The sequence below is a fragment of the Salvelinus namaycush genome, chromosome 9, assembly GCF_016432855.1.
Source record: "Salvelinus namaycush isolate Seneca chromosome 9, SaNama_1.0, whole genome shotgun sequence".
Classification (NCBI taxonomy): domain Eukaryota; kingdom Metazoa; phylum Chordata; class Actinopteri; order Salmoniformes; family Salmonidae; genus Salvelinus; species Salvelinus namaycush.
Window position 1 is genome coordinate 41,315,287 of NC_052315.1, and position 24,266 is coordinate 41,339,552.

Sequence of the window (24,266 nt, forward strand, 5' to 3'; positions counted from 1 at the left end):
CAGAAAGCCACATAGGAGGCAGTAGCAACAACAAGCTGGCCTGTAACAATTAATCTTACACACAGTCATACTTGTATTCGATCCTTGCTGTATACCATTGATATTCTTATCTTCCAGGTGATCTAATAATAGGAATTGATTAGGGTGCTTTCTTGACAATCTATTCTACGCTGCAGAGTTATTTATCGAAATAGAACTCATACAACACTAATCAGCACTTGTATTGTGCACCCAGCATGGGTCTACATATGCATGTCCTTTTTTAGTTAGTGACTCTTGTCACACCACACTTCATGAGACTCGGGAGTGGCTGTGCTGTGGTTGACCCCGGGCGGCATCTTATAGCTGCGCGGTCGACGCGCTGCGCATTCGGTGACGAGAATGAATTCAAGAACGCATAGGTAGGACAATGGGTGTGTAAACGAAACTGGGGAATCACTTCTTGGAACACGTACTAGATTTGTTAAATCGGGTCAAATAAGATGTCGAGCCGGACCAGACCTGGCTACTGTCGCCAGGACGTGAACAAAACCACCTGGGAGGTACCGGAGCGGTACAGGGATCTAAAACAGGTGGGGACAGGGGCGTACGGTACAGTCTGGTAAGTGTCGTGGCAACTGGGGTGGGAAGAGATGTCAGGCTAACGTTACATGCTTTGTTGCACTTTGACATAGCTTGGTGCAGGGCTCTCCAACACTGTTCTTGGAGAGCTACAGTCATGTTGTTTTTCACTTAAACCCTAATTTAGCGCACCTGATTAAATGAATGTTTAGTTTTTCGCAGTAGAACAAAACGAGAGAAAAGCTATAGCTTCTCTCGAGTTTCACACAAAAGAGCGCCACTTCCTTATTTAAGGGACACGTTTAATTTCTATCATATCAACCCATTTTAAAATTTCACAGCCTCTGGATTACTGACTAGCCTCCCTGGTCTTTGCAATAGACCTACACATGTAATTTATGTCTGTAGAATGACAATCTGTATGATACAACTCAAATAAAGCGTGTATTATTATTACATACTTCAAATGTGTATATAATCAAAAACGAAAGAAACAGATGTGCTTTAAATCAATTGCTTATTGCCGTTGTACTCTAGACACAATACCTTTGTGTGGCTCACAGCATGAGGTCGTTACATTGTTGTTATCAATGATTAACTTTGTGGGCGTATTCAGAGTTGTGTTGGCTGGCTGAATGGTTTTTGCAATCCGGGATCCTTGGGACGCCCTTAGTTACCCCCATTGAAGTTTATATTTACAATTGTAAGGGTAAAATGCGCTGCATGGTAATTCCGACGTCCGCATTTACGGTGATATGGCCTCCGCAGAAGTCAGGGCATTCACACTTCTTGCGCTTCTCGGAGCAGCACAGAGCTGTTGTGTGAAGAAGGTTGTCATGGAGGTGAGTTTGTGTTTATACACTCCCGCCCTCGCCTACATCAATCATGTAATTGCGGAGCTATACTATGGCGCGAGATACCTGCCAAATGTTTGAACATACGTATCGTAAGAAAAGCCATGCGTGAAACAAACCTTTTTAATAAAATATTTAGATATTTATTTATTCTGTCAACATCTTGCCAAATCATGTTTTGTAGGAGGGGTAAATATGAATTTTAAATAATTTGACACAATTTATATGAATCGGGTCATGAACATATGGACTTTGAAATTAACAAGAGAGAGGTTAAACGTAGGCTAAGTCTGACAAACTTATTTCCACACTTTACAATAACTCTGTTGCAGTGGTCTTAGTCTCGTATAGGCTCTTCCCGCCATTGCGACACTGCTGCCCAGTTTATTAATTTTTTTATTTCACCTTTATTTAACCAAGTAGGCCAGTTGAGAAAAGAGGTATAGGCTTTGGGGGTGACCAGTGAAATATACCTGCTGGAGCGTGTGCTACGCGTGGGTGCTGCTATGGTGGCCAGTGAGCTGAGATAAGGCGGAGCTTTACCTAGCAAAGACTTATAGATGACCTGAAGCCAGTGGGTTTGGTGACGAATATGAAGTGGGGGCCAGTATACAGGTCGCAGTGGTGGGTGGTACTGTATATGGGGCTTTGGTGACAAAACAGATGGCACTGTGATATACTGCATCCAATTTGCTGAGTAGAGTATTGGAGGCTATTTTATAAGTGACATTGCTGAAGTCAAGGATCAGTAGGATAGTCAGTTTTACGGAGGGTATGTTTGGCAGCATGAGTGAAGGAGGCTTTGTTGCGAAATAGGAAGTTGATTATAGATTTCATTTTGGATTGGAGATGCTTAATGTGAGTCTGGAAGGAGAGTTTATAGTCTAACCAGACACCTAGGTATTTGTAATTGTCCACATATTCTAAGTCAGAACCGTCCAGAGTAGGGATGCTTGACGAGCGGGCATGTGCGGGCAGCGATCGGTTGAAGAGCATGCATTTAGTTTTACTTGCATTTAAGAGCAGTTGGAGGCCACGGAAGGAGTGTTGTATGGCATTGAAGCTCGTCTGGAGGTTAGCAATCCATAACCTCGTCTGGAGGTTAGCAATCCAAGATGGCGTAGCAGTGTAAGCGTGTTTTGTTTCGTCCTCTCGTGTACTTTTGTATTTTCCGTATTTTTTGTATATATTTAAAAAAAAAAAAAATTCTATCTCTTTTCGATTTTTAATTCGATTATACCTTCCGGTAACCTACCTCACCAATGTGATACGGAATCGCTATTATTTTTTAAAAACTTTTTTAACTTTGGAACACATTCAAGAACCCCCAGTAGCTAACCAGCTAATCAGCTACAAGCTATTTAGTCATTTTTAGCCACTGCTAGCAGCTTTTACCTTCTGCACAGACACCAGCCCTGTTATTAGCCTGGATATTACTCACCAATTTACCAGCATCGGACTGTCTCTCCACAACAACGCCGGATTCCTGCCGTAATCCCTGAGCCACTACTTCTGATCCTCACAGCTAGCTTGCAGCTAGGGCCACTGCCACGAAGCTAGCACCAGTTAGCAAACAAAATTCTACAATACCTCTTTCGCCATCTGGCTTGGATTCTCTGTCGACACGGCGCCCCGCCGCACCACCACCTCTGGTCTGCCGACGAATACCCCATCCGCTGTGCCCTCAACCGGCCTCCGTCTGAGCAGACCCCCTCCGTCTGAGCAGACCACCCCCGGGCTACTAACTTTAAACGCCGCGTGCTAGCGTAGTGGCGGCTTCCCTGCTCCATCTACGGCTGCCCCCCGGACACTATGATCACTTGGCTACATAGCTGATGCCTGCTGGACTGTCCATTAATTCACGGTACTCCATTCTGTTTATTTGTGTTTTATCTGTCGGCTCTGTGTTTTAACTCAGGCTCTGTGTGTAGTTAATCCGACCCTCTCTGCCTAGTCATCGCCATTTTACCTGCTGTTGCTGTGTTAGCTGACTAGCTGCTGTTCTCACCTGTTGTTTTAGCTAGCTTTCCCAATCAAGACCTGCAATTACTTTATGCCTTACTGTATGTCTCTCTCAAATATCAATATGCCTTGTATACTGTTGTTCAGGCTAGTTATCATTGTTTTGGTTTGCAATGGAGCCCGTAGTTCCACTCCCCGTACCTCTGATACCTCCTTTGTCCCACCTCCCACACATGCGGTGACCTCACCCATTGAGACCAGCATGTCCAGAGATACAACCTCTCCTTCGTATCATCTGAGATCCCCACGGATTGGAAAGCTGCCGCGGTCATCCCCCTCTTCAAAGGGGGAGACACCCTGGACCCAAACTGTTACAGACCTATATCCATCCTGCCCTGCCTATCTAAGGTCTTCGAAAGCCAAGTCAACAAACAGATCACTGACCATCTCGAATCCCACCGTACCTTCTCCGCTGTGCAATCCGGTTTCCGAGCCGGTCACGGGTGCACCTCAGCCACGCTCAAGGTACTAAACGATATCATAACCACCATCGATAAAAGACAGTACTGTGCAGCCGTCTTCATCGACCTGGCCAAGGCTTTCGACTCTGTCAATCACCATATTCTTATCGGCAGACTCGGTAGCCTCGGTTTTTCTAATGACTGTCTTGCCTGGTTCACCAACTACTTTGCAGACAGAGTTCAGTGTGTCAAATCGGAGGGCATGTTGTCCGGTCCTCTGGCAGTCTCTATGGGGGTACCACAGGGTTCAATTCTCGGGCCGACTCTTTTCTCTGTATATATCAATGATGTTGCTCTTGCTGCGGGCGATTCCCTGATCCACCTCTACGCAGACGACACCATTCTGTATACTTCTGGCCCTTCCTTGGACACTGTGCTATCTAACCTCCAAACGAGCTTCAATGCCATACAACACTCCTTCCGTGGCCTCCAACTGCTCTTAAACGCTAGTAAAACCAAATGCATGCTTTTCAACCGGTCGCTGCCTGCACCCGCACGCCCGACTAGCATCACCACTCTGGACGGTTCCGACCTAGAATATGTGGACATCTATAAGTACCTAGGTGTCTGGCTAGACTGCAAACTCTCCTTCCAGACTCATATCAAACATCTCCAATCCAAAATCAAATCTAGAGTCGGCTTTCTATTTCGCAACAAAGCCTCCTTCACTCACGCCGCCAAACTTACCCTAGTAAAACTGACTATCCTACCGATCCTCGACTTCGGCGATGTCATCTACAAAATAGCTTCCAATACTCTACTCAGCAAACTGGATGCAGTTTATCACAGTGCCATCCGTTTTGTCACCAAAGCCCCATATACTACCCACCACTGCGACCTGTATGCCCTAGTCGGCTGGCCCTCGCTACATGTTCGTCGTCAGACCCACTGGCTCCAGGTCATCTACAAGGCTATGCTAGGTAAAGTGCCGCCTTATCTCAGTTCACTGGTCACGATGGCTACACCCACCCGTAACACGCGCTCCAGCAGGTGTATCTCACTGATCATCCCTAAAGCCAAAACCTCATTTGGCCGCCTTTCCTTCCAGTTCTCTGCTGCCTGCGACTGGAACGAATTGCAAAAATCTCTGAAGTTGGAGACTTTTATCTCCCTCAACAACTTTAAACATCTGCTATCTGAGCAGCTAACCGATCGCTGCAGCTGTACATAGTCCATCGGTATATAGCCCACCCAATTTACCTACCTCACCCCCATACTGTTTTTATTTATTTACTCTTCTGCTCTTTTGCACACCAGTATCTCTACTTGCACATGATCATCTGATGATTTATCACTCCAGTGTTAATCTGCTAAATTGTAATTATTCGATTTATTGCCTACCTCATGCCTTTTTCACACATTGTATATAGATTCTCTTTTTTTCTACCATGTTATTGACTTGTTTATTGTTTACTCCATGTGTAACTCTGTGTTGTTGTCTGTTCACACTGCTATGCTTTATCTTGGCCAGGTCGCAGTTGCAAATGAGAACTTGTTCTCAACTAGCCTACCTGGTTAAATAAAGGTGAAATAAAAAAACGTTAACACAGTGTCCAAAGAAGTGCCAGATGTATACAGAATGGTGTCGTCTGCGTAGAGGTGGATCAGAGAATCACCAGCAGCAAGAGCAACATCATTGATGTATACAGAGAAAAGAGTCAGCCCGAGAATTGAACCCTGTGGCACCCCCATAGAGACTGCTAGAGGTCCGGACAACAGGCCCTCCAATTTGACACACTGAACTCTGTCTGCAAAGTAGTTGGTGAACCAGGCGAGGCAGTCATTTGAGAAATCAAGGCTGTTGAGTGCCGATAAGAATGTGGTGATTGACAGAGTCGAAAGCCTTGGCCAGGTCGATGAATAAGGCTGCACAGTATTGTCTTTTATCGATGGCGGTTGTGATATCGTTTAGGACCTTGAGCGTGGCCGAGGTGCACCCATGACCAGCTCGGAAACCAGATTGCATAGCGGAAAAGGTACAGTGGGATTCGAAATGGTCGGTGATCCGTTTGTTAACTTGGCTTTCGAAGACCTTAGAAAGGCAGGGTAGGATAGATATAGGTCTATAACAGTTTGGGTCTAGAGTGTCTCCCCCTTTAAAGAGGGGGATGACCGCGGCAGCTTTCCAGTCTTTGGGGATCTCAGACGATACTAAAGAGAGATTGAACAGGCTAGTAATAGGGGTTGCAACAATTTCGGCAGATAATTTTAGAAAGAGAGGGTCCAGATTGTCTATCCGAGCTGATTTGTAGGGGTCCAGATTTTGCAACTCTTTCAGAACATCAGTTATCTGGATTTGGGTGAAGGAGAAATGGGGGCGGTTTGGGCAAGTTGCTGTGGGGTGTGCAGGGCTGTTGACCAGGGTAGGGGTAGCCAGGTGGAAAGCATGGCCAGCCATAGAAAAATGCTTATTGAAATTCTCAATTATCGTGGACTTATCGGTGGTGACAGTGTTTCCTAGCCTCAGTGCAGTGGGCAGCTGGGAGGAGGTGCTCTAATTCTCCATGGACTTTACAGTGTCCCAGAACTTTTTGGAGTTTGTGCTACAGGATGCAAATTTCTGTTTGAAAAAGCTAGCCTTTGCTAACTGCCTGTGTATATTGGTTCCTGACTTCCCTGAAAAGTTGCATATCGCAGTGGCTATTCGATGCTAATGCAGTACGCCACGTTTTTGTGCTGGTCGAGGGCAGTCAGGTCTGGAGTGAACCATGGGCTATATCTGTTCCTGGTTCAATTTTTTTTTAATGGGGCATGCTTATTTATGATAGTGAGGAAAGCACTTTTAAAGATTAACCAGGCATCCTCTACTGACGGAATGAGGTCAATATCCTTCCAGGATACCCAGGCCAGGTCGTTTAGAAAGGCCTGCTATCTGAAGTGTTTTAGGGAGCATTTGACAGTGATGAGGGGTGGTCGTTTGACCGCAGACCCATTACAGACGCAGTCAATGAGGCTGAGATCCTGGTTGAAGACAGCAGAGGTGTATTTAGAGGGCAGGTTGGTCAGGATGATATGTATGACGGTGCCCGTGATTACAGATTTGGGGTTGTACCTGGTAGGTTCATTGATAATTGTGTGAGATTGAGGGCATCTAGCTTAGATTGTAGGACGGCCGGGGTGTTAAGCATGTCCCAGTTTAGGTCACCTAACAGTACAAGCTCTGAAGATAGATGGGAGCCAATCAATTCATATATGGTGTCCAGGGCACAGCTGGGGGCAGAGGGTGGCCTATAACAAGCGGCAACGGTGAGAGACTTGTTTCTGGGAAGGTGGATCTTTAGAAGTAGAAACTCTAATTGTTTGGGCACAGACCGTGATAGTATGACAGACCTCTGCAGGCTGTCTCTGCAGTAGATTGCAACTCCGCCCCCTTTGGCAGTTCTATCTTGTCGGAAAATGTTATAGTTAGGGATGGAAATTCCAGGATTTTTGATGGCCTTCCTAAACCAGGATTCAGACAAGGCTAGGACATCCGGGCTGGCAGAGTGTGCTAAAGCAGTGAGTAAAACATACTTAGGGAGGAGGCTTCTAATGTTAACATGCATGAAACCAAGGTTTTTACAGTTACAGAAGTCAACAAATGAGAGCGCCTGGGGAATGGGAGTGGAGCTAGGCGCTGTAGGGCCTGGATTAACCTCTACATCACCAGAGGAACAGAGGAGTAGGATAAGGGTACGGCTAAAGGCTATAAGAGCTGGTTGTCTAGTGCGTTGGGAACAGAGAGTAAAAGGAACAGGTTTCTGGGTGCGGAAGAATAGATTCAAGGCATAATGTACAGACAAGGTTATGGTAGGATGTGAATACAGTGGAGGTAAACCTTGGCATTGAGTGACGATGAGAGGTTTTGTCTCTGGAGAGGTGTGGGAGGTGCAACAAAAGGGCTAGCTAAGGCATATTGAGCAGGGATGGAGACTATACAGTGAAATAAGACAATAATCTCTAACCAAAACAGCAATGGACAAGACATATTGACATTAGTGAGAGGCATGCGTAGCCGAGTGATCATAGGGACCAGTGGGAGGCGAGCTGGAGACACGGCGATTCAGACAGCTAGCGGGCCGGGGATAGCAGAAGGGCCTTTGGGGGGACGTCGCGATGGAAGTAGTCTGTTGTAGCCCCCTCGGACGGTTACGTTGGCAGACCAGTCGTGTTGGATTGGCAGGGCTCCGTGTAGGCAGTAAAAGGGTCCAGGTCAATTGGCAAAATAGGTATTGTAGCCCAAGAAATTGGCTGATGGTCCTCTTCAGCTAACAGTTCGATATGCTCTAGACAGCTAGCGGGCCACGACTAGCAGGCTAGCGGATGGGTCTTCAGGGGACGTCGCGATGGAGGAGCCTGTTGAAAGCCCTCGGGCGGATTACGTCGGTAGACCAGTCGTGGTGGAATCGGTGGGGCTCCGTGTCGTCAGTAAAAGGGGTCCAAGCCAATTGGCAAAATATGTATTGTAGCCCAAGGAGTGGCTGATGGACCTCTTCAGCTACCCGGGAGATGGGCCTAGCACGAGGCTAGTTCCAGGCTCACTGGTGCTTGCTTCGGGACAGAGACGTTAGCCAGGGGTTTGCCACTCGGATAGCAGCTATCTAGCTGCGATGATCCAGGTGAAAAGGTTCAGAGCTTGCGGTAGAAAACCGGAGATGTGGAGAAAGAGCAGTCCGGTATGCTCTGGGTTTGTTGAAATCCATGTGTGTATTCAAAACTATCGAAATTCTCTAAAGTTCTTTAGCCTATCACTTCAGGTCAATGTTTTATTTAGGCATATCCAAATACAAAATAGGCCATCAACTTGGAGGCATTGCCATTCAGGCTATTATTTTGGGTACTGGTGTCTTGCAGAATAATGTTAGAACTCTATTTGTGTTTTATAACTGTTTTTATTACAGGGCTCCCCTTAACAAGAGACCTTAGCTCACAGGCCTCTAATTATAGCCTCCTAATAGATTTTTAACAAAATACTTGAAGAAGCACATGCAGTGGCTGATAGGGACAACAGATCTAGCAATAAGAATAGGCCATGGATAGTTTTGACCATTTGGGGCCCCTTGGCTATTTCGCTCAGGACAGGTTATAGCCAATACTTAATCAATATTTTGTTTTGTCTCATTTATTGATGTGGTTATAGCCTCTGCGTGATGGGGTTGTGCAATGCAAACGGCTATAACAAGCCTACACACAGAGTGGAATTCACAAATACAACAGTCAAAATGCCTAATATAAGGCCTACAGTCCGTGCTCCCAAATACTGGAAAAAGTGTGATTCATTAGGTTGCATGATCACCACAGTAGGCTATAAAAATGTATTATGCAATTATATGGCTATTAAATAAGACACAACAGCATGACAGAATAAGCCTAGCCTACAACATTAATATTTTCTATTTTGCCGCTCAGGCAGTTATTCTAGACAAGGCTCTTCTGTGTCTTTATCATTCTCAGACAAGTCATTTGCTGAAGGTCCAAGCCTATACTACGCCATCTACTGGTATAACGTTGTTATTTAATGCAGTTCTAAAACAAGCTCAAGACTTTTATTTTGGAAATGAAACCGGAAGCTGCAAAGCATCTCTAACGTCTGGGCGAGAGTTGCTTGATTGACTAGCTAACTTCGACTAGCTACGTTCGGTTCGTCCTTTGCAGATGCCACATAAGTATAAAAAAGATATGTAACCGAGTAAAGGAGACTTAAAATAAGAATTGAACATGTAAATGTTAATTCAGTCATAACATAGGGTTTGTAAGTTTACAGATCTAATTTAACTCTTACATTTCATGTTTCACGCATGGGTTTTCCAAACAATTTCCGTATGGATTTTCTTACAATTCTAATGATACATATATTCAACCTTTTGGCAGCTATCTCGCTCCATACTATATGGAGCCCTCCACATTGTTACAACATTTCAGAGGCGCACGGCGATGTGGTACGGAGCTCAATTTGTCATTTGCACCTCTCCAGAGGATTCGCAATTGCGTCACACCATCCATAAGGCGCCTCCGACCACATTTTCAGATCAAGCATACATTTTCTCTTAGCGTAGGGTATGGACGTCCCAAGGATCGCGGATAGTACTAACTCTGGGTGAATGCCAATTTGTAACACATGATCAACTCAGTGTTCCAAAGGTTGCTTTTACACAGGCAATTCTGATATTTTTATCTACTAATTGTTATTTGGACCAATGACGTCAGAACTTCTCACATCAGATATTTTTCAGATCTGATCTGATTGGTCAAAGACAAATTGGTAAAGAAGATATCCATCCTCTTTCCTACTTTTAAAAAGGTCAAAGTTAATCGAGGAGAGGCGGGGAGGAGAAGGAAAGTGGACGAAAATTTTGTTTTTCGTTTTTTTCGTATATATTTTAATCTCACTTTCCACCTATGATCTAAATATACTTTCCTGCAACCCGCCCCACTCAATGCGATACGGATCTGCTATTTTTATACGTTATAACTGGAACCTCCATCAGATGCTAGCCAGCTACTAGCTACTAGTCACTGTTAGCCACGGCTAGCGGTCTTCACCTTTAGCTCGGTCAATAACTGCCAGTCTGCACAGCGCGATATCGGACTGCTTCTCTCCACCACATCACCGTATTCTGCAAGCTCTGGGCCATTACACCGGATCATCGCAGCTAGCTAGCTGCAATCGAGTGGCTACAACTGGCTAACGCCTCTGTCCCGAAGCAAGCACCAGTTAGACAAGAGGCATGCCTGCTAATTCGTGGGCTACAATACCTCTTTTTCCAATTGGCCTGGACCCTTTATTGCCGACACGAAGCCCTGCAGATCCATCGCGACTGGTCTGCCAACGTAATTCGGTTAGTTATCATTTTATTTCACTGTAGAGCCCCTTGGCCAGCTCAACATGCCGCAGATAGCTCTTTTGTCACACACCCCACACATGGGGAGACCTCATCTGCAAGCTCTCTCATCGTCACTCAATGCCTAGGTTTACCCCCACTGTACTCACATCCTACCATACCTTTGTCTGTACATTATGCACTGAATCTATCCTACCACGCCCAGAAATCTGCCCCTTTTACTCTCTGTTCCCAACGCACTAGACGACCAGCTCTTATAGCCTTTAGCCGTACCCTTATCATACTCCTCATCATACTCCTCCTCTGTTCCTCTGGTGATGTAGAGGTTAACCCTGACCCTGTAGCCCCCAGCATCACACCTATTCCCCAGGTTCTCTCATTTGTTGACTTCTGTAACTGTAAAAACCTTGGTTTCATGCATGTTAACATCAGAAGCCTCCTCCCTAAATTTGTTTTATTCATTGCTTTAGCACACTCCGCCAACCCTGATGTCCTAGCCGTGTCTGAATCCTGGCTTAGGAAGGCCACCAAAAATTCTGAAATTTCCATCCCTAACTTCAACATTTTCCGTCAAGATAGAACTGCCAAAGGGGGTGGAGTTGCAATCTACTGCATAGATAGCCTGCAGAGTTCTGTCATACTATCCAGGTCTGTGCCCAAACAATTCGAGCTTCTACTTCTAAAAATCCACCTTCCCAGAAATAAGTCTCTCACTGTTGCTGCTTGTTATAGACCCCCCTCAGCCCCCAGCTGTGCCCTGGACACCATATGTGAATTGATTGCCCATCTATCTTCAGAGTTCGTACTGTTAGGTGACCTAAACTGGGATATGTTTAGAACCTCGGCCATCCTACAATCTAAGCTAGATGCCCTCAATCTCACACATATTATCAAGGAACCTACCAGGTACAACCCTAAATCAGTAAACATGGACACCCTCATAGATATCATCCTGATCAACTTTCCCTCTAAATACACCTCTGCTGTCTTCAACCAGGATCTCAGCGATCACTGCCTCATTGACTGCGTCCGTAATGGGTCTGCTGTCAAACGACCACCCCTCATCACTGTCAAACGCTCGCTAAAACACTTCAGATAGCAGGCCCTTCTAAACGACCTGGCCTGGGTATCCTGGAAGGATATTGACCTCATCCCGTCAGTAGAGGATCCCTGGTTGTTCTTTAAAAGTATTTCCTCACCATCTTAAATAAGCATGCCCCATTAAAAAAAATTTGAACCAGGAACAGATATAGCCCATGGTTCACTCCAGACTTCACTGCCCTTGACCAGCACAAAAACGTGGCGTACTGCATTAGCATCGAATAGCCCCCGCGATATGCAACTTTTCAGGGAAGTCAGGAACCAATATACACAGTCAGTTAGGAAAGCAAAGGCTAGCTTTTTCAAACAGAAATTTGCATCCTGTAGCACTAATTACAAAAAGTTCTGGGACACAGTAAAGTCCATGGAGAATTAGAGCACCTCCTCCCAGCTGCCCACTGCACTGAGGCTAAGAAATACTGTCACCACCGATAAGTCTGCGATAATTGAGAATTTCAATAAGCATTTTTCTACGGCTGGCCATGCTTTCCACCTGGCTACCCCTACCCCGGGCCAACAGCTCTGCACCCACCCGCTTCTCCTTCACCCAAATCTAGATTGCTGATGTTCCGAAAGAGCTGCAAAATCTGGATCCCTACAAATCAGCTGGACTAGACAATCTGGACCCTCTTTTTTTAAAATGATCTGCCGAAATTGTTGCAACCCCTAATACTAGCCTGTTCAACCTCTCTTTCGTATCTCTTTAGGATCTCCTAAAGATTGGAAAGCTGCCTCGGTCATCCCCCTCTGCAAAGGGGGAAACACTCTAGACCCAAACTGTTACAGACCTATATCCATCCTGCCCTGCCTTTCTAAAGTCTTCAAAAGCTGAGTTAAAAAACTGGTCACCGACCATTTCGAATCCTTATCCACTATGCAATCTGGTTTCTGAGCTGGTCATGGGTGCACCTCGGCCACGCTCAAGGTCCTAAACGATATCATTACCGCCATATATAAAAGACAGTACTGTGCAGCCATTTTCATCGACCTGGCCAAGGCTTTCGACTCTGTCAATCACCACATTCTTATCGGCAGACTCAACAGCCTTGGTTTCTCAAATGACTGCCTCGCCTGGTTCACCAACTACTTCTCAGATAGAGTTCAGTGTATAAAATCGGAGGGCCTGTTGTCCGGACCTCTGGCAGTCTCTATGGGGGTGCCACAGGGTTCAATTCTCGGGCCTACTCTTTTCTCTGTATATATCAATGATGTTGCTCTTGCTGCTGGTGATTCTCTGATCCACCTCTACGCAGACGACACCATTCTGTATACATCTGGCACTTCCTTGGACACTGTGTTAACAAACCACCAAACGATACATACAACAATGCCATACATACAATGCCATACAACACTCCTTCCGTGGCCTCCAACTGCTCTTAAATGCTAGTAAAACTAAATGCATGCTCTTCAACCGATTGCTGCCAGCACCTGCCCGCCCGCCTAGCATCACTACTCTGGACGGTTCTGACTTAGAATATGTGGACAATTACAAATACCTAGGTGTCTGGTTAGACTGTAAACTATCCTTCCAGACTCACATTGAGCATCTTCAATCCAAAATTAAATCTAGAATCGGCTTCCTATTTTGCAACAAAGCCTCCTTCACTCATGGTGCCAAACACACCCTCGTAAAACTGACTATCCTACCGATCCTTGACTTCGGCGATGTCATTTACAAAATAGCCTCCAACACTCTACTCAGCAAATTGGATGTAGTCTATCACAGTGCCATCCGTTTTGTCACCAAAGCCCCATATACTACCCACCACTGCGACCTGTATGCTCTCGTTGGCTGGCCCTCGCTACATATTCGTTGCCAAACCCACTGGCTCCAGGTCATCTATAAGTCTTTGCTAGGTAAAGCCCCACCTTATCTCAGCTCACTGGTCTCCATAGCAACACCCACGCGTAGCACACGCTCCAGCAGGTATATTTCACTGGGCATCCCGAAAGCCAACACCTCTTTGGCCGCCTTTCCTTCCCTTTCTCTGCTGCCAATGACTGGAACGAATTGCAAACATCACTGAAGCTGGAGACCCATATCTCCCTCACTAACTTTAAGCATCAGCTGTCAGAGCAGCTTACCGATCACTGTACCTGTACACAGCTCATCTGTAAATAGCACACCCAACTACCTCATCCCCATATTGTTATTTATTTTTTTAGGCTCTTTTGCACCCAAGTATCTATACTTGCACATCATCTCCTGCACATCCATCACTCCATTGTTAATGCTAAATTGTAATTATTTCGCCACTACGGCCTATTTATTGCCTTACCTCCCTAACCTTACTACATTTGCACACACTGTACGTAGATTTTTCTATTGTGCTTTTGACTGTACGTTTGTTTATCCCATGTGTAACTCTGTGTTGTTGTTTTTGTCGCACTGCTTTTCTTTATCTTGGCCAGGTTGCAGTTGTAAATGGGAACTTGTTCTCAACTGACGAAAGGTGAAATAAATTAAAAAATATATATATGTGTGTACAGTGCATTTGGAAAGTATTCAGACCCTTTGACTTTTTCCACATTTTGTTACGTGATAGCCTTATTCTAAAATGGGTTAAAAATATATATACCCACAGCAATCTATACACAATACCCAATAATAACAAAGCGAAAACAGGTTTTTAGAAATACCTTATTTACCCAAGTATTCAGACCCTTTGCTATGAGACTCGAAATTGAGCTCAGGTCCATTCTGTTTCCATTGATCATCCTTGAGATGTTTCTACAACTTGATTGGAGTCCACCTATTGTACATTCAATTGATTGGACATGATTTGGAAAGACACACACCTGTTTATATAAAGATCCCACAGTTGACAGTGCAGGTCAGAGCAAAAACCAAGCCATGAGATTGAAGGAATTGTCCGTAGAGCTCCGAGACAGGATTGTGTCGAGGCACAGATCTGGGAAAGGGTACCAAAATGTCTGCAGCATTGAAGGCCCCCAAGAACACAGTGGCCTCAATCATTCTTAAATGGAAGAAGTTTGGAACCACCAAGACTCTTCCAAGAGCTGGCTGCCCGGCCAAACTGAGCAATCAGGGGAGAGGGGACTTGGTCAGGGAGGTGACCAAGAACCCGATGGTCACGCTTGACAGAATTCCAGAGTTCCTCTGTGGAGATGGGAGAACCTTCCAGAAGGACAATCATCTCTGAAGCACTCCACCAATGAGGTCTTTATGGTAGAGTAGCCAGACTGAAGCCACTCCTCAGTAAATGGCACATGACAGCCTGCTTGGAGTTTGACAAAAGGCACCTAAAGACTGACACCATGAGAAACAAGATTCTCTGGTCTGATTAAACCAAGATTGAAGTCTTTGGCCTGAATGCCAAGCATCACGTCTGGAGGAAACCTGGCACCATTCCTACAGTGAAGCATGGTGGTGGCAGCATCATGCTGTGGGGATGTTTTTCAGCGGCAGGGATTGGCAGACTAGTCAGGTTCGGAGCAAAGTACAGAAAGATCCTTGATGAAAACCAGCTCCAGAGTGCTCAGGATCTCAGACTTGGGCGAAGGTTCACCTTCAAAGCACACAGCCAAGACAACGCAGGAGTGGCTTCGGGACAAGTCTCTGAATGTCCTTGAGTGGCCCAGCTAGAGCCCGGACTTCAACCCGATCAGACATCTCTGGAGAGACCTGAAAATAGCTGTAGAGCAACGCTCCCCATATAACCTGACAGAGCTTGAGATAATCTGCAGAGAGGAATAAGAGAAACTCCCCAAATACAGATGTGCCAAGCTTGTAGCTTCATACCCAAGAAGACTTGAGGCTGTAATCACCGCCAAAGGTGCTTAAACAAAGTACTGAGTAAAGGGTCTGAATAATTATGTAAATGTGGGGGGGTTGCAAAAAATAATATAAAAACCTGTTTTTGCTTTGTCATTATGGGGTATTGTGTGTAGATTGATAAGGGAATAAATCTTTTTAATCAATTTTAGAATAAGGTAACAAAATGTGGAAAAAGTCAAGGGGTCTGAATACTTTCCAAACACTGTAGATACATACGCACATCAGGACATGTACATAGTGAACTCGTAAACACATTATAAATATGAAAATAGAATACAGTATTTCAGAACGTGTGATTTCCCCCTATCTGCAAGCATGACCAATGGCATAACACTTTATTGACATCTGACTTGAACCAACCAATTAGAATACATAAACATGAAATACATATTTCTGCAGTGTCAAGTGGAAACGTAACCAACCCTGTTTGTTACACATGAAACGTACATGGAAAACATCTCGCACTCAGTCATAGTTATAGAATAATGAATGGATTGGCAAGATTTTGGCACTGTCAACTTTTTTAGAAGGTTAGTAGTTACAATCAATTAAATCACCTAAATATACTCACCTTTACTGAACATTTAGTATTTGAAACACAAACATTCATTTCCCTACTGCTTTACCTATAATCCTACAGGCTCTTTATCATTCTCCATACTTTATATTCCAATGCATTCGATATTATGCATACCCAGCATGGTGTTGGGCTGCTGCTATTTGAGAACTCATCTGGTTTAGAAATCAAACTGGTTATCTTATTGCAGAGCACATTGTACAACTGTTTTTAGAGAATATTGTATTGCAAGGTATGATATATGTGTAGGCTATTCTACATGTATTGGCTAATATGCATATGTCGTTTTTAAACCTCCATTCTAGCATACAGTAACTTATATGACACATCTTTATCTGCATGCTTTTATTTGGGTTTCTATGCAAATTATATGATTGAATGTTTCTTTAAGCCTTCAGCTAGTTACTTGAAATTAGACAGTCATGCCAAAACATTATTCAAAATTTAATTAACTGACAGAGATAACTAGCTTCCTGAACATGCACATTGACGTTTACAGCAAAGATGTTTAGAACTGTGTGTTTACAGCTGGCTAGGCTAGTCAACTGTAACATTGGCTAGCTTTCAATAAATTAGCTAAATGGTCAACGGCGTTACCTCTTCATATGATCAAGACCATTCCTATTGCATGCTGCATATTTAAAGTGTACTCGAAAACAGATATTTATATTTTTTCAGTCTTTGGGAGCTGACAGCAGATCACGATTTCATGTGAGGCTGTTTACATCTTAGAAGCAGGCCATTGGCTGCCTTCATCACGAGGGGTATGTACGGAAGTTCTGATTGGTTTCAAGTGTAGCAGTTCCCAAATTTGAAATATACTATTTTTCTAAGAAAACGTGTAAGAATTAAAGGTGCCAACAAATGTTGTCATATAGTTTAAAAAAATATGCTCCTCCCTCGACGTAGATCGATCAACTTCACTGTTTTCTGCGTCGGCCCACCACCTAATTGAAGCCACGGAAGTTCAAGGCTGACCACAGTTCTGCATGTATTGTTTGCAGAAAACAGAATTCCTCATTATAGTGAATGGAAAATTGTCAATCTTCATGTAAGTAATTGTTTTTTCCGAAGACAATCATGGTACCAATAATTGCTTCTAATACACCAGATGTAGGTCATTGAACCAATTCTAAAAATAAAAAAAATCGCACACATAAGTAGTTATAAGGATAATTTAGTTGCTAATGGCAGCCTGCAGTACTCAGGTTGTCCTTCAACTGGAGTTAGACTGCAACGTCACTTCTTGGAGTAGCTCAAACAGCGCATTAATTTGGCTTCAAAAGAGTATTCACATAGGAATGAATGGTGTCACGTGATCGATGGCTTTGTCTTTCATATATACAGTAACATATTCTATTACAAAGAAGCATTGCCATAGATAGAACAATGAGACATATTTCACTGGATGTATAAATATGAAGCAGCCGCTTGGCGTTTCCACTCACTACCAAATATGGTGGTGAGTGGAATGGAACAAGATGGATTTTGGCCTACATTCTGCAAATTTTCTCATCGATGAAACATTTGATCTCAATGCAGTTTTCTGTTCCCAAAACCAGAATCTATTATGAACAAAGTGGACTAAGTTCTGTAGACTTTAGCCTTTGACAAAAGTTTTAAAAATCGCGTTAAGGAGTGCAAAGTCGAATTTGGCATTGCTTTCTATGTTTGGCTGAGAAATAGTGTATTGTAGCCCTGCTACCGCCAGATGGCGTTATTAATAAGTGTATAGGCGGTGGGAAGGGCATTGAACTACAGACTGCTGGGTTGTTACATTGTGTTAGTCTATTTAAAATCAAATCACATTTTATTCATCACATGCGTAAACCACAGGTGTGGACTAACAGTGAAATGCTTACTTACGTGCCTTTCCCAACAATGCAGAGAGAAAGAAAATGGAGAAATAATAGAAAAGTAAAACACATAATAATAATAAAAAGTAATAATAGATACATAGTGAGTAACAATAACTTTCCTATATACAAGGAGTATTACTACCAAGTCGATGAGCAGGGTTACGAGGTAATTGAAGTAGGTATGTACATATACATACATGTACATACATGTGAATTGTTAGATACTACTGCACTGTTGGAGTTAGGAACACAAGCATTTCGCCACACCTGCAATAACATCTGCTAAATATGTGTATGTGACCAATACAATGATTTGATTTGATAACTATGATTAAAGTGAAAGATGGTAAACAGTAGCAGCAGCGTATTCACTGTAATGAGTCAAAAAAGTGAGTGCAAAAAGGGCCAATGCAGATAGTCCGGGTAGCTATTTGGTAAGCTATTTATCAGTCTTATGGCTTGGAGTTAGAAGCTGTTCATGTTACCTCTTGCCGTGCGGTAGCTGAGAGAACAGTCTATTTTTTATTTTTTTATTTCACCTTTATTTAACCAGGTAAGCTAGTTGAGAACAAGTTCTCATTTGCGACCTGGCCAAGATAAAGCATAGCAACTCGACACATACAACAACACAGAGTTACACATGGAATAAACAAAACATACAGTCAATAATACAGTAGAAAAATAAGTCTATATACAATGTGAGCAAATGAGGTGAGATAAGGGAGGTAAAGGCAAAAAAGGCCATGGTGGCGAGGTAAATACAATATAGCAAGTAAAACACTGGATTGGTAGATTTGCAGTATAAGAATGCGCAAAATAGAAATAATGGGGTGCAAAGGAGCTAGACATTGTTGTCCCCTCTTTACGACTGTGTTGGTGTGTTTGGACCATGATAATTCCTTACTGATGTGGACACTGAGGAACTTGAAGCCCGCGACCCGCTCCACTACAGCCCTGTTGATGTAAATGGGGGAGTGCTCGGCCTTCCATTTCCTGTAGTCCACGATTAGCTCCTTTGTCTTGCTGATGTTGAGGGAGAGGTTGTTGTCCTGGCACCATACTGCCAGGTCTCTGACCTCCATATTGGCTGTCTCATTGTTGTCGGGAATCGGGCCTACCACCGGTGTGTGATCTGCAGCCACGCTTTCGTGGGTGAACAGAAAGTACAGGAGCGGACTAAGCACACACCCGTGAGGGGCCCCTGTGTTAAGGGTCAGCCTAGTGGATGTGTTGTTGCCTACCCTCACCACCTGTGGGCATCCCATCAGGAAGTCCAGGATCAAGTTGCAGAGGGAGATGTTCAGTCCCAGGGTCCTTAGCTTAGTGATGTTTATGAAAACTGAGCTGTAGTCATTGAACAGCATTCTCACGTAGGTGTTCCTTTTGTCCAAGTGGGAAAGGGCAGTGTGGAGTGCAATAGAGATTGCGTCATCTGTGGATCTGTTGGGGCGGTATGCGAATTGGAGTGGGTCCAGGGTTTATGGGATGATGGTGTTGATGTGAGCCATGACCAGCCTTTCAAAACATTTCATGGCTACAGATGCGAGTGCTACGGTGCGATAGACATTTAAACAAGTTACTATGGCTTTCTTGGATACAGGGACTATGGTGGTCTGTTTGAAACATGTAAGACACTTGCCAGCTTGTCGGCGCATGCTCTGAGTATGCGTCCTGGTAATCTGTCTGGTCCTGCGGCCTTGTGAATGGTAACCTGTTTAAAGGTCATACTCACATTGGTTACAGAGAGTATTATCACACAGTCATCCAGAACAGCTGGTTCTCTCACACACAATTCAGTGTTGCTTGGCTCGACACGAGCATAGAAGGCATTTAGCTAGTCTCTTAGGCTCATGTCACTGGGCTGCTCATGGCTGGGGTTCCCTTTGTAACCCGTGATAGTTTGCAAGCCCTGCCACATCCGACGAGCATCAATCAGTGTAGTAGAATTCGATATTAGTCCTGTAATGAAGCTTTGCCTGTTTGAAGGTTCGACGGAGGGCGTAGCAGGATTTCTTATACACGTCCAGGTTAGTGTCTAGCTCCTTGAAAGCGGCAGCTCTAACTCAGTGCGGATGTTGCCTGTAATCAATGGCTTCTGGTTGGCATATGTACGTATAGTCACTGTGTGGACGATGTTGTCAATGGACTTATTAATGAAGCTGGTGACTGATGTGGTAAACTCCTCAATGCCATCGGATGAGTCCCGGAACATATTCCAGTCTGTGCTATAGAAAATGTGCTGTAGCTTATCATCTGCTTCATCTGACCATTTCCGTTTTCAGCTGTTACTTCTTGTTTGAGTGTTTGCTTGTAAGCAGGAATCAGGAGGATAGAGTTATGGTCAGAGGAGGACGAGGGAGAGCTTTGTATGTGTCTCTTTGTGTAGACTAAAGGTGATGTAGAGTTTTTTCACCTCTAGTTGCAAAGGTGACATGCTGGTAGAAATGAGGTAAAATGGTTTTCAGTTTCCCTGCATTAAAATCACCGGCCACTACGACCTTTGCCTCTGAATGAGCATTTTCTTGTTTGCTTATGGCCCTATACAGCTCCTTGAGTGCGGTCTTAGTGCCAGCATCAGTTTGTGATGGTAAATAAAATATAATGGATGAAGACTCTTGGTAAATAGAAGGGTCTAAAGCTTATCATGAGGTATTCTAACTCAGGCGAGCAGAACCTCAAGACTTCCTTAATATTAGAGCTTGCGCACCAGCTGTTGCTAACAAAGAGACACACACCACTCTCCTTGAGCTTACCCGACGCTGCGGTTGGTTCTGTCCTGCCGATGCATAGAAAAACCAGCTAGAATATTATCGATGTCCTTGTTCAGCCAAGTTTCAGAGAAACATAGGATATTACAGTTCTTCAGATCCCGTTGATAGGATAGTCTCGAACGGAGCTTGTGTACATTCACCAATAGAACAGAGGGTAGAGGTGGATTATTTACTCCCCTCCATAGTTTCATCAGGGTACCCGCACGTCGGCCTCTATATCGCTGTCTCTTTCTCTTCAGGTTGTCGGGGATTAGGGCCTGGTCCGGGGCTAACATTATGTCCTGTGCTGCCGACTCATTGAGGTAGAAATCTTCATCCAAATCTAAGTTAGGGCTGAGCTATAGCAGTGTTTGTGAGTCAAGGGCGGATCCCGAAAATGGTTCTTCTTACAAAAATGTCTGCAAAGTCCGAACGGTTTGAGCTACAAACTATTATGACCCATCTATGAAAAGCTGGAACTCTAACGGACATGCACTGTTTTGCTCTATGACGCTCACAAGTCACACGAGTCGTTAGAAGGTAAGAGGTTATTCTACATAGAAGATCATAGGAAATCACAGGACGTAGTGTCTATAATCCTGTAATAAGCTCACATAGTTTCTGTCACAAACTCCAAACTCCACACAATTGTCACTGAAAAGTTGGATATTAATTTCCCACTAAGCAAACAATTTCAGGCTTTTGCTTGACAGACCTGTCACATCTACTCGCGCTCCTCCTCTCTGGCGCGCGTTGTCACCAGGTTACTACTCATCATTACGCACACCTGCCAACATCGTTACGCGCACCTGCGCTTCATGAGACTCACCTGGACTCCATTACCTTCCTGATTTCCTCCCCTATATCTGTCACTCCCTCCCTGGTTCTTTCCCCAGGCGTTATTGATTCTGTTCCTGTGTTTTATGTTGGTACGCTACTCGTGGTTCTTGTTTTGTTCCATGTTTCAGTTATTATTACATTTACTCCCTGTACTTGCTTCCCGACTCCTAGCGTACATGTTACAGAATAACACCTCACCAAAGGGAAGCAAGGGGGATTTTTTTTGTCGATTTTTGTATTATTTTTTACTGGTGACGTCGGGTCCAAGGGCGGCTGCCAAAGCAACTGGGGTTGCCTCAGCACGTCAGGCTTCCATGCCTCAGTTGTCTCGACAGGTTCTCAAGCCTCGGTTGGCTCGTCAGGCTTCCGTTGCTGACTCTACCGGGGATGCCTCAGCTGGCTCGACAGCTTCTCAAGCCTCGTTTGGCTCATCAGGCTTCCATTGCCGACGCTAGCGGGGATGCCTCAGCTAGCTCGTCGGGCTTCCATGCCTCAGCTGGCTCGACAGGTTCTCAAGCCTCAGTTGGCTCGTCAGGCTTCCATGCCTAAGCCGGCTCATCGGACTCCAGCGCTTCAACTGGCTCTACAGGTTCCCTCGCCTCAGCTGGCTCTGCAGGTTCTCACGCCACAGCAGAAGCGATCGGCCCACTCCTGGTCCTCAGGACCGTCCCTCTGGTCTGCGTCCTGCGGCTGGAGCCGCGTGTCAGGGAGGGGGTACTGTCACGTCTACTCTCGCTCCTCCTCTCTGGCTCTCGTTGAGCCAGTTTACTCATCATTACGCACACCTGCCACCATTACGAGCACCTGCGCTTCATGAGACTCACCTGGACTCCATTACCTTCCTGATTTCCTCCCCTATATGTCACTCCCTCCCTGGTTCTTTCCCCAGGCGTTATTGATTCTGTTCCTGTGTTTTTATGTTGGTATGCTACTCGTGGTTCAGTTATTATTAAATTCACTCCCTGTACTTGCTTCCCGACTCCTAGCATACACGTTACAAGACCTTTTTTGTTTATTGACATTTGTCAATAAAATCCATTAATTTAAATGTTTGTCAAATTCTTTTGTGTTCTACTTGTATCCCTGGTTGTCCGCAAAAGTAAATGATAAAACAGAAAGTAGAGAATTCCAGCTTTTTCACTGTGGGAGGCCTGGGACCAATGGAGTTAAAACAGAAATAACCTGATTCCGCGTTTGTATAGGACTCAAAGCTAAAATGTATGTTTTAAATAACTATTTGAGAACCAGAGGACCTTGTACCTCTCTTCCTCTCTCCTTCCATCTCACCCTCATCCCCATCTCCATGTCCGTCTCTAGCTCTGCGGTGGACTTCAGGACAGGGACCAAGGTGGCCATCAAGAAGCTCCACAGGCCCTTCCAGTCTGAGCTCTTTGCTAAGAGGGCCTATCGGGAGCTGAGGCTGCTCAAACACATGAAACATGAAAATGTAAGACTTGCAAGCCAAAAGTCCGAAATCAACCCTTATCCAATTTAATTGCACTACTTTAGTTCTTAACGGTTGCAGTCCTCAAGGTTTTTTTGCACCCTGAGTGACACTTAGTAATTGCAAGCAAGTAGCCTAAGTGATTGCCTTGGGTAATCCACTCCACACACAGTCTCTGATTAATTGGCAAGATGAAAACCAGAGGCTCCCGAAGACCAGAGTTATGCGAACTTGCCCTAAAAACACTAGGCTTATTAGCAATATACTGTAAGCTAGGCCTATAGGGTGTTTGTTTCTTACTGTATCTCCCCTCCAACTGCTATGTAACAACCTGATCAAAACCTAATATAAGTTGTTTATTTTCCCTTGTTCTCTCCCTGGGGTTAGGTGATTGGCCTTGTGGATGTATTCACTGCTGACCTCTCCTTAGACAGATTCCATGATTTGTGAGTACACTTTTGTTTTTGTTTTCATATTTGGTCACGAACTTCAAGTAAACAAAAAATGGAAGTTGGAGACACAATATCCACATTCCATACCACTGGATGTTTAGCAAAGTCAAAGTTCCATCTTTCCTCTACATGTTGGTTGGTCATTGCGAAGATATATAGACATTTAATCTCTCTCTGACTCTCTCTCTCTCTCTCTCTCTCTCTCTCTCTCTCTCTCTCTCTCTCTTGCTCTCGCTCAGCTATCTGGTGATGCCTTTCATGGGAACGGATCTGGGGAAGTTGATGAAGTTACAGCAGCTCTCAGAGGACAAAGTACAGTTCCTGGTCTATCAGATGCTGAAAGGACTCAAGGTGTGTCTCAGTCACACACAATCTCATAAATACTTCTATACAGTACATGCATGTATATAAATATGTGTACACCCTGATATTGTATGTTATTGATGGAAATGCCTGTTGTATTCTTTTATGACAGTATATCCATTCTGCTGGCATAATTCATAGGGTAAGTGAATCTCCTTTTTCCTGTGTGTGTGTTTGTGTGTGTGTGGCTCCTCAAAATGACCCACTGGATGTTTGTATCTGCAGGACCTCAAACCAGGGAATCTGGCCGTTAATCAGGAATGTGAGCTCAAGGTACCCAGTCACACACCCAGTGCTCTGATATCCTATAACGTATCATATGAATTGGATTCGTAAAACATATCATATGAATTGTTTTC

The 24,266-nt window shown here is 44.4% G+C and overlaps 1 protein-coding gene across 6 annotated transcripts in view; it reads left to right on the forward strand.

Annotated features, from left to right (window-relative positions):
- mapk12a (mitogen-activated protein kinase 12a) overlaps positions 1 to 24,266 on the forward strand; it is a 31,425-nt gene that overhangs the window by 1,747 nt on the left and 5,412 nt on the right. For 2 of the 6 annotated variants that reach the window (XM_039001462.1, XM_039001463.1), the window contains 5 exons: positions 22,966 to 23,095; positions 23,480 to 23,538; positions 23,784 to 23,895; positions 24,020 to 24,049; positions 24,133 to 24,180. In XM_039001462.1, the coding sequence (XP_038857390.1) occupies positions 23,081 to 23,095; positions 23,480 to 23,538; positions 23,784 to 23,895; positions 24,020 to 24,049; positions 24,133 to 24,180 (264 nt within the window). In that variant the 5' untranslated portion in view covers positions 22,966 to 23,080. Of the gene's footprint in view, positions 1 to 242; positions 602 to 15,801; positions 16,153 to 17,106; positions 17,251 to 22,965; positions 23,096 to 23,479; positions 23,539 to 23,783; positions 23,896 to 24,019; positions 24,050 to 24,132; positions 24,181 to 24,266 lie in introns of those variants that run through there. The other 4 variants (XM_039001458.1, XM_039001461.1, XM_039001460.1 and 1 more) reach the window with 4 other exon arrangements.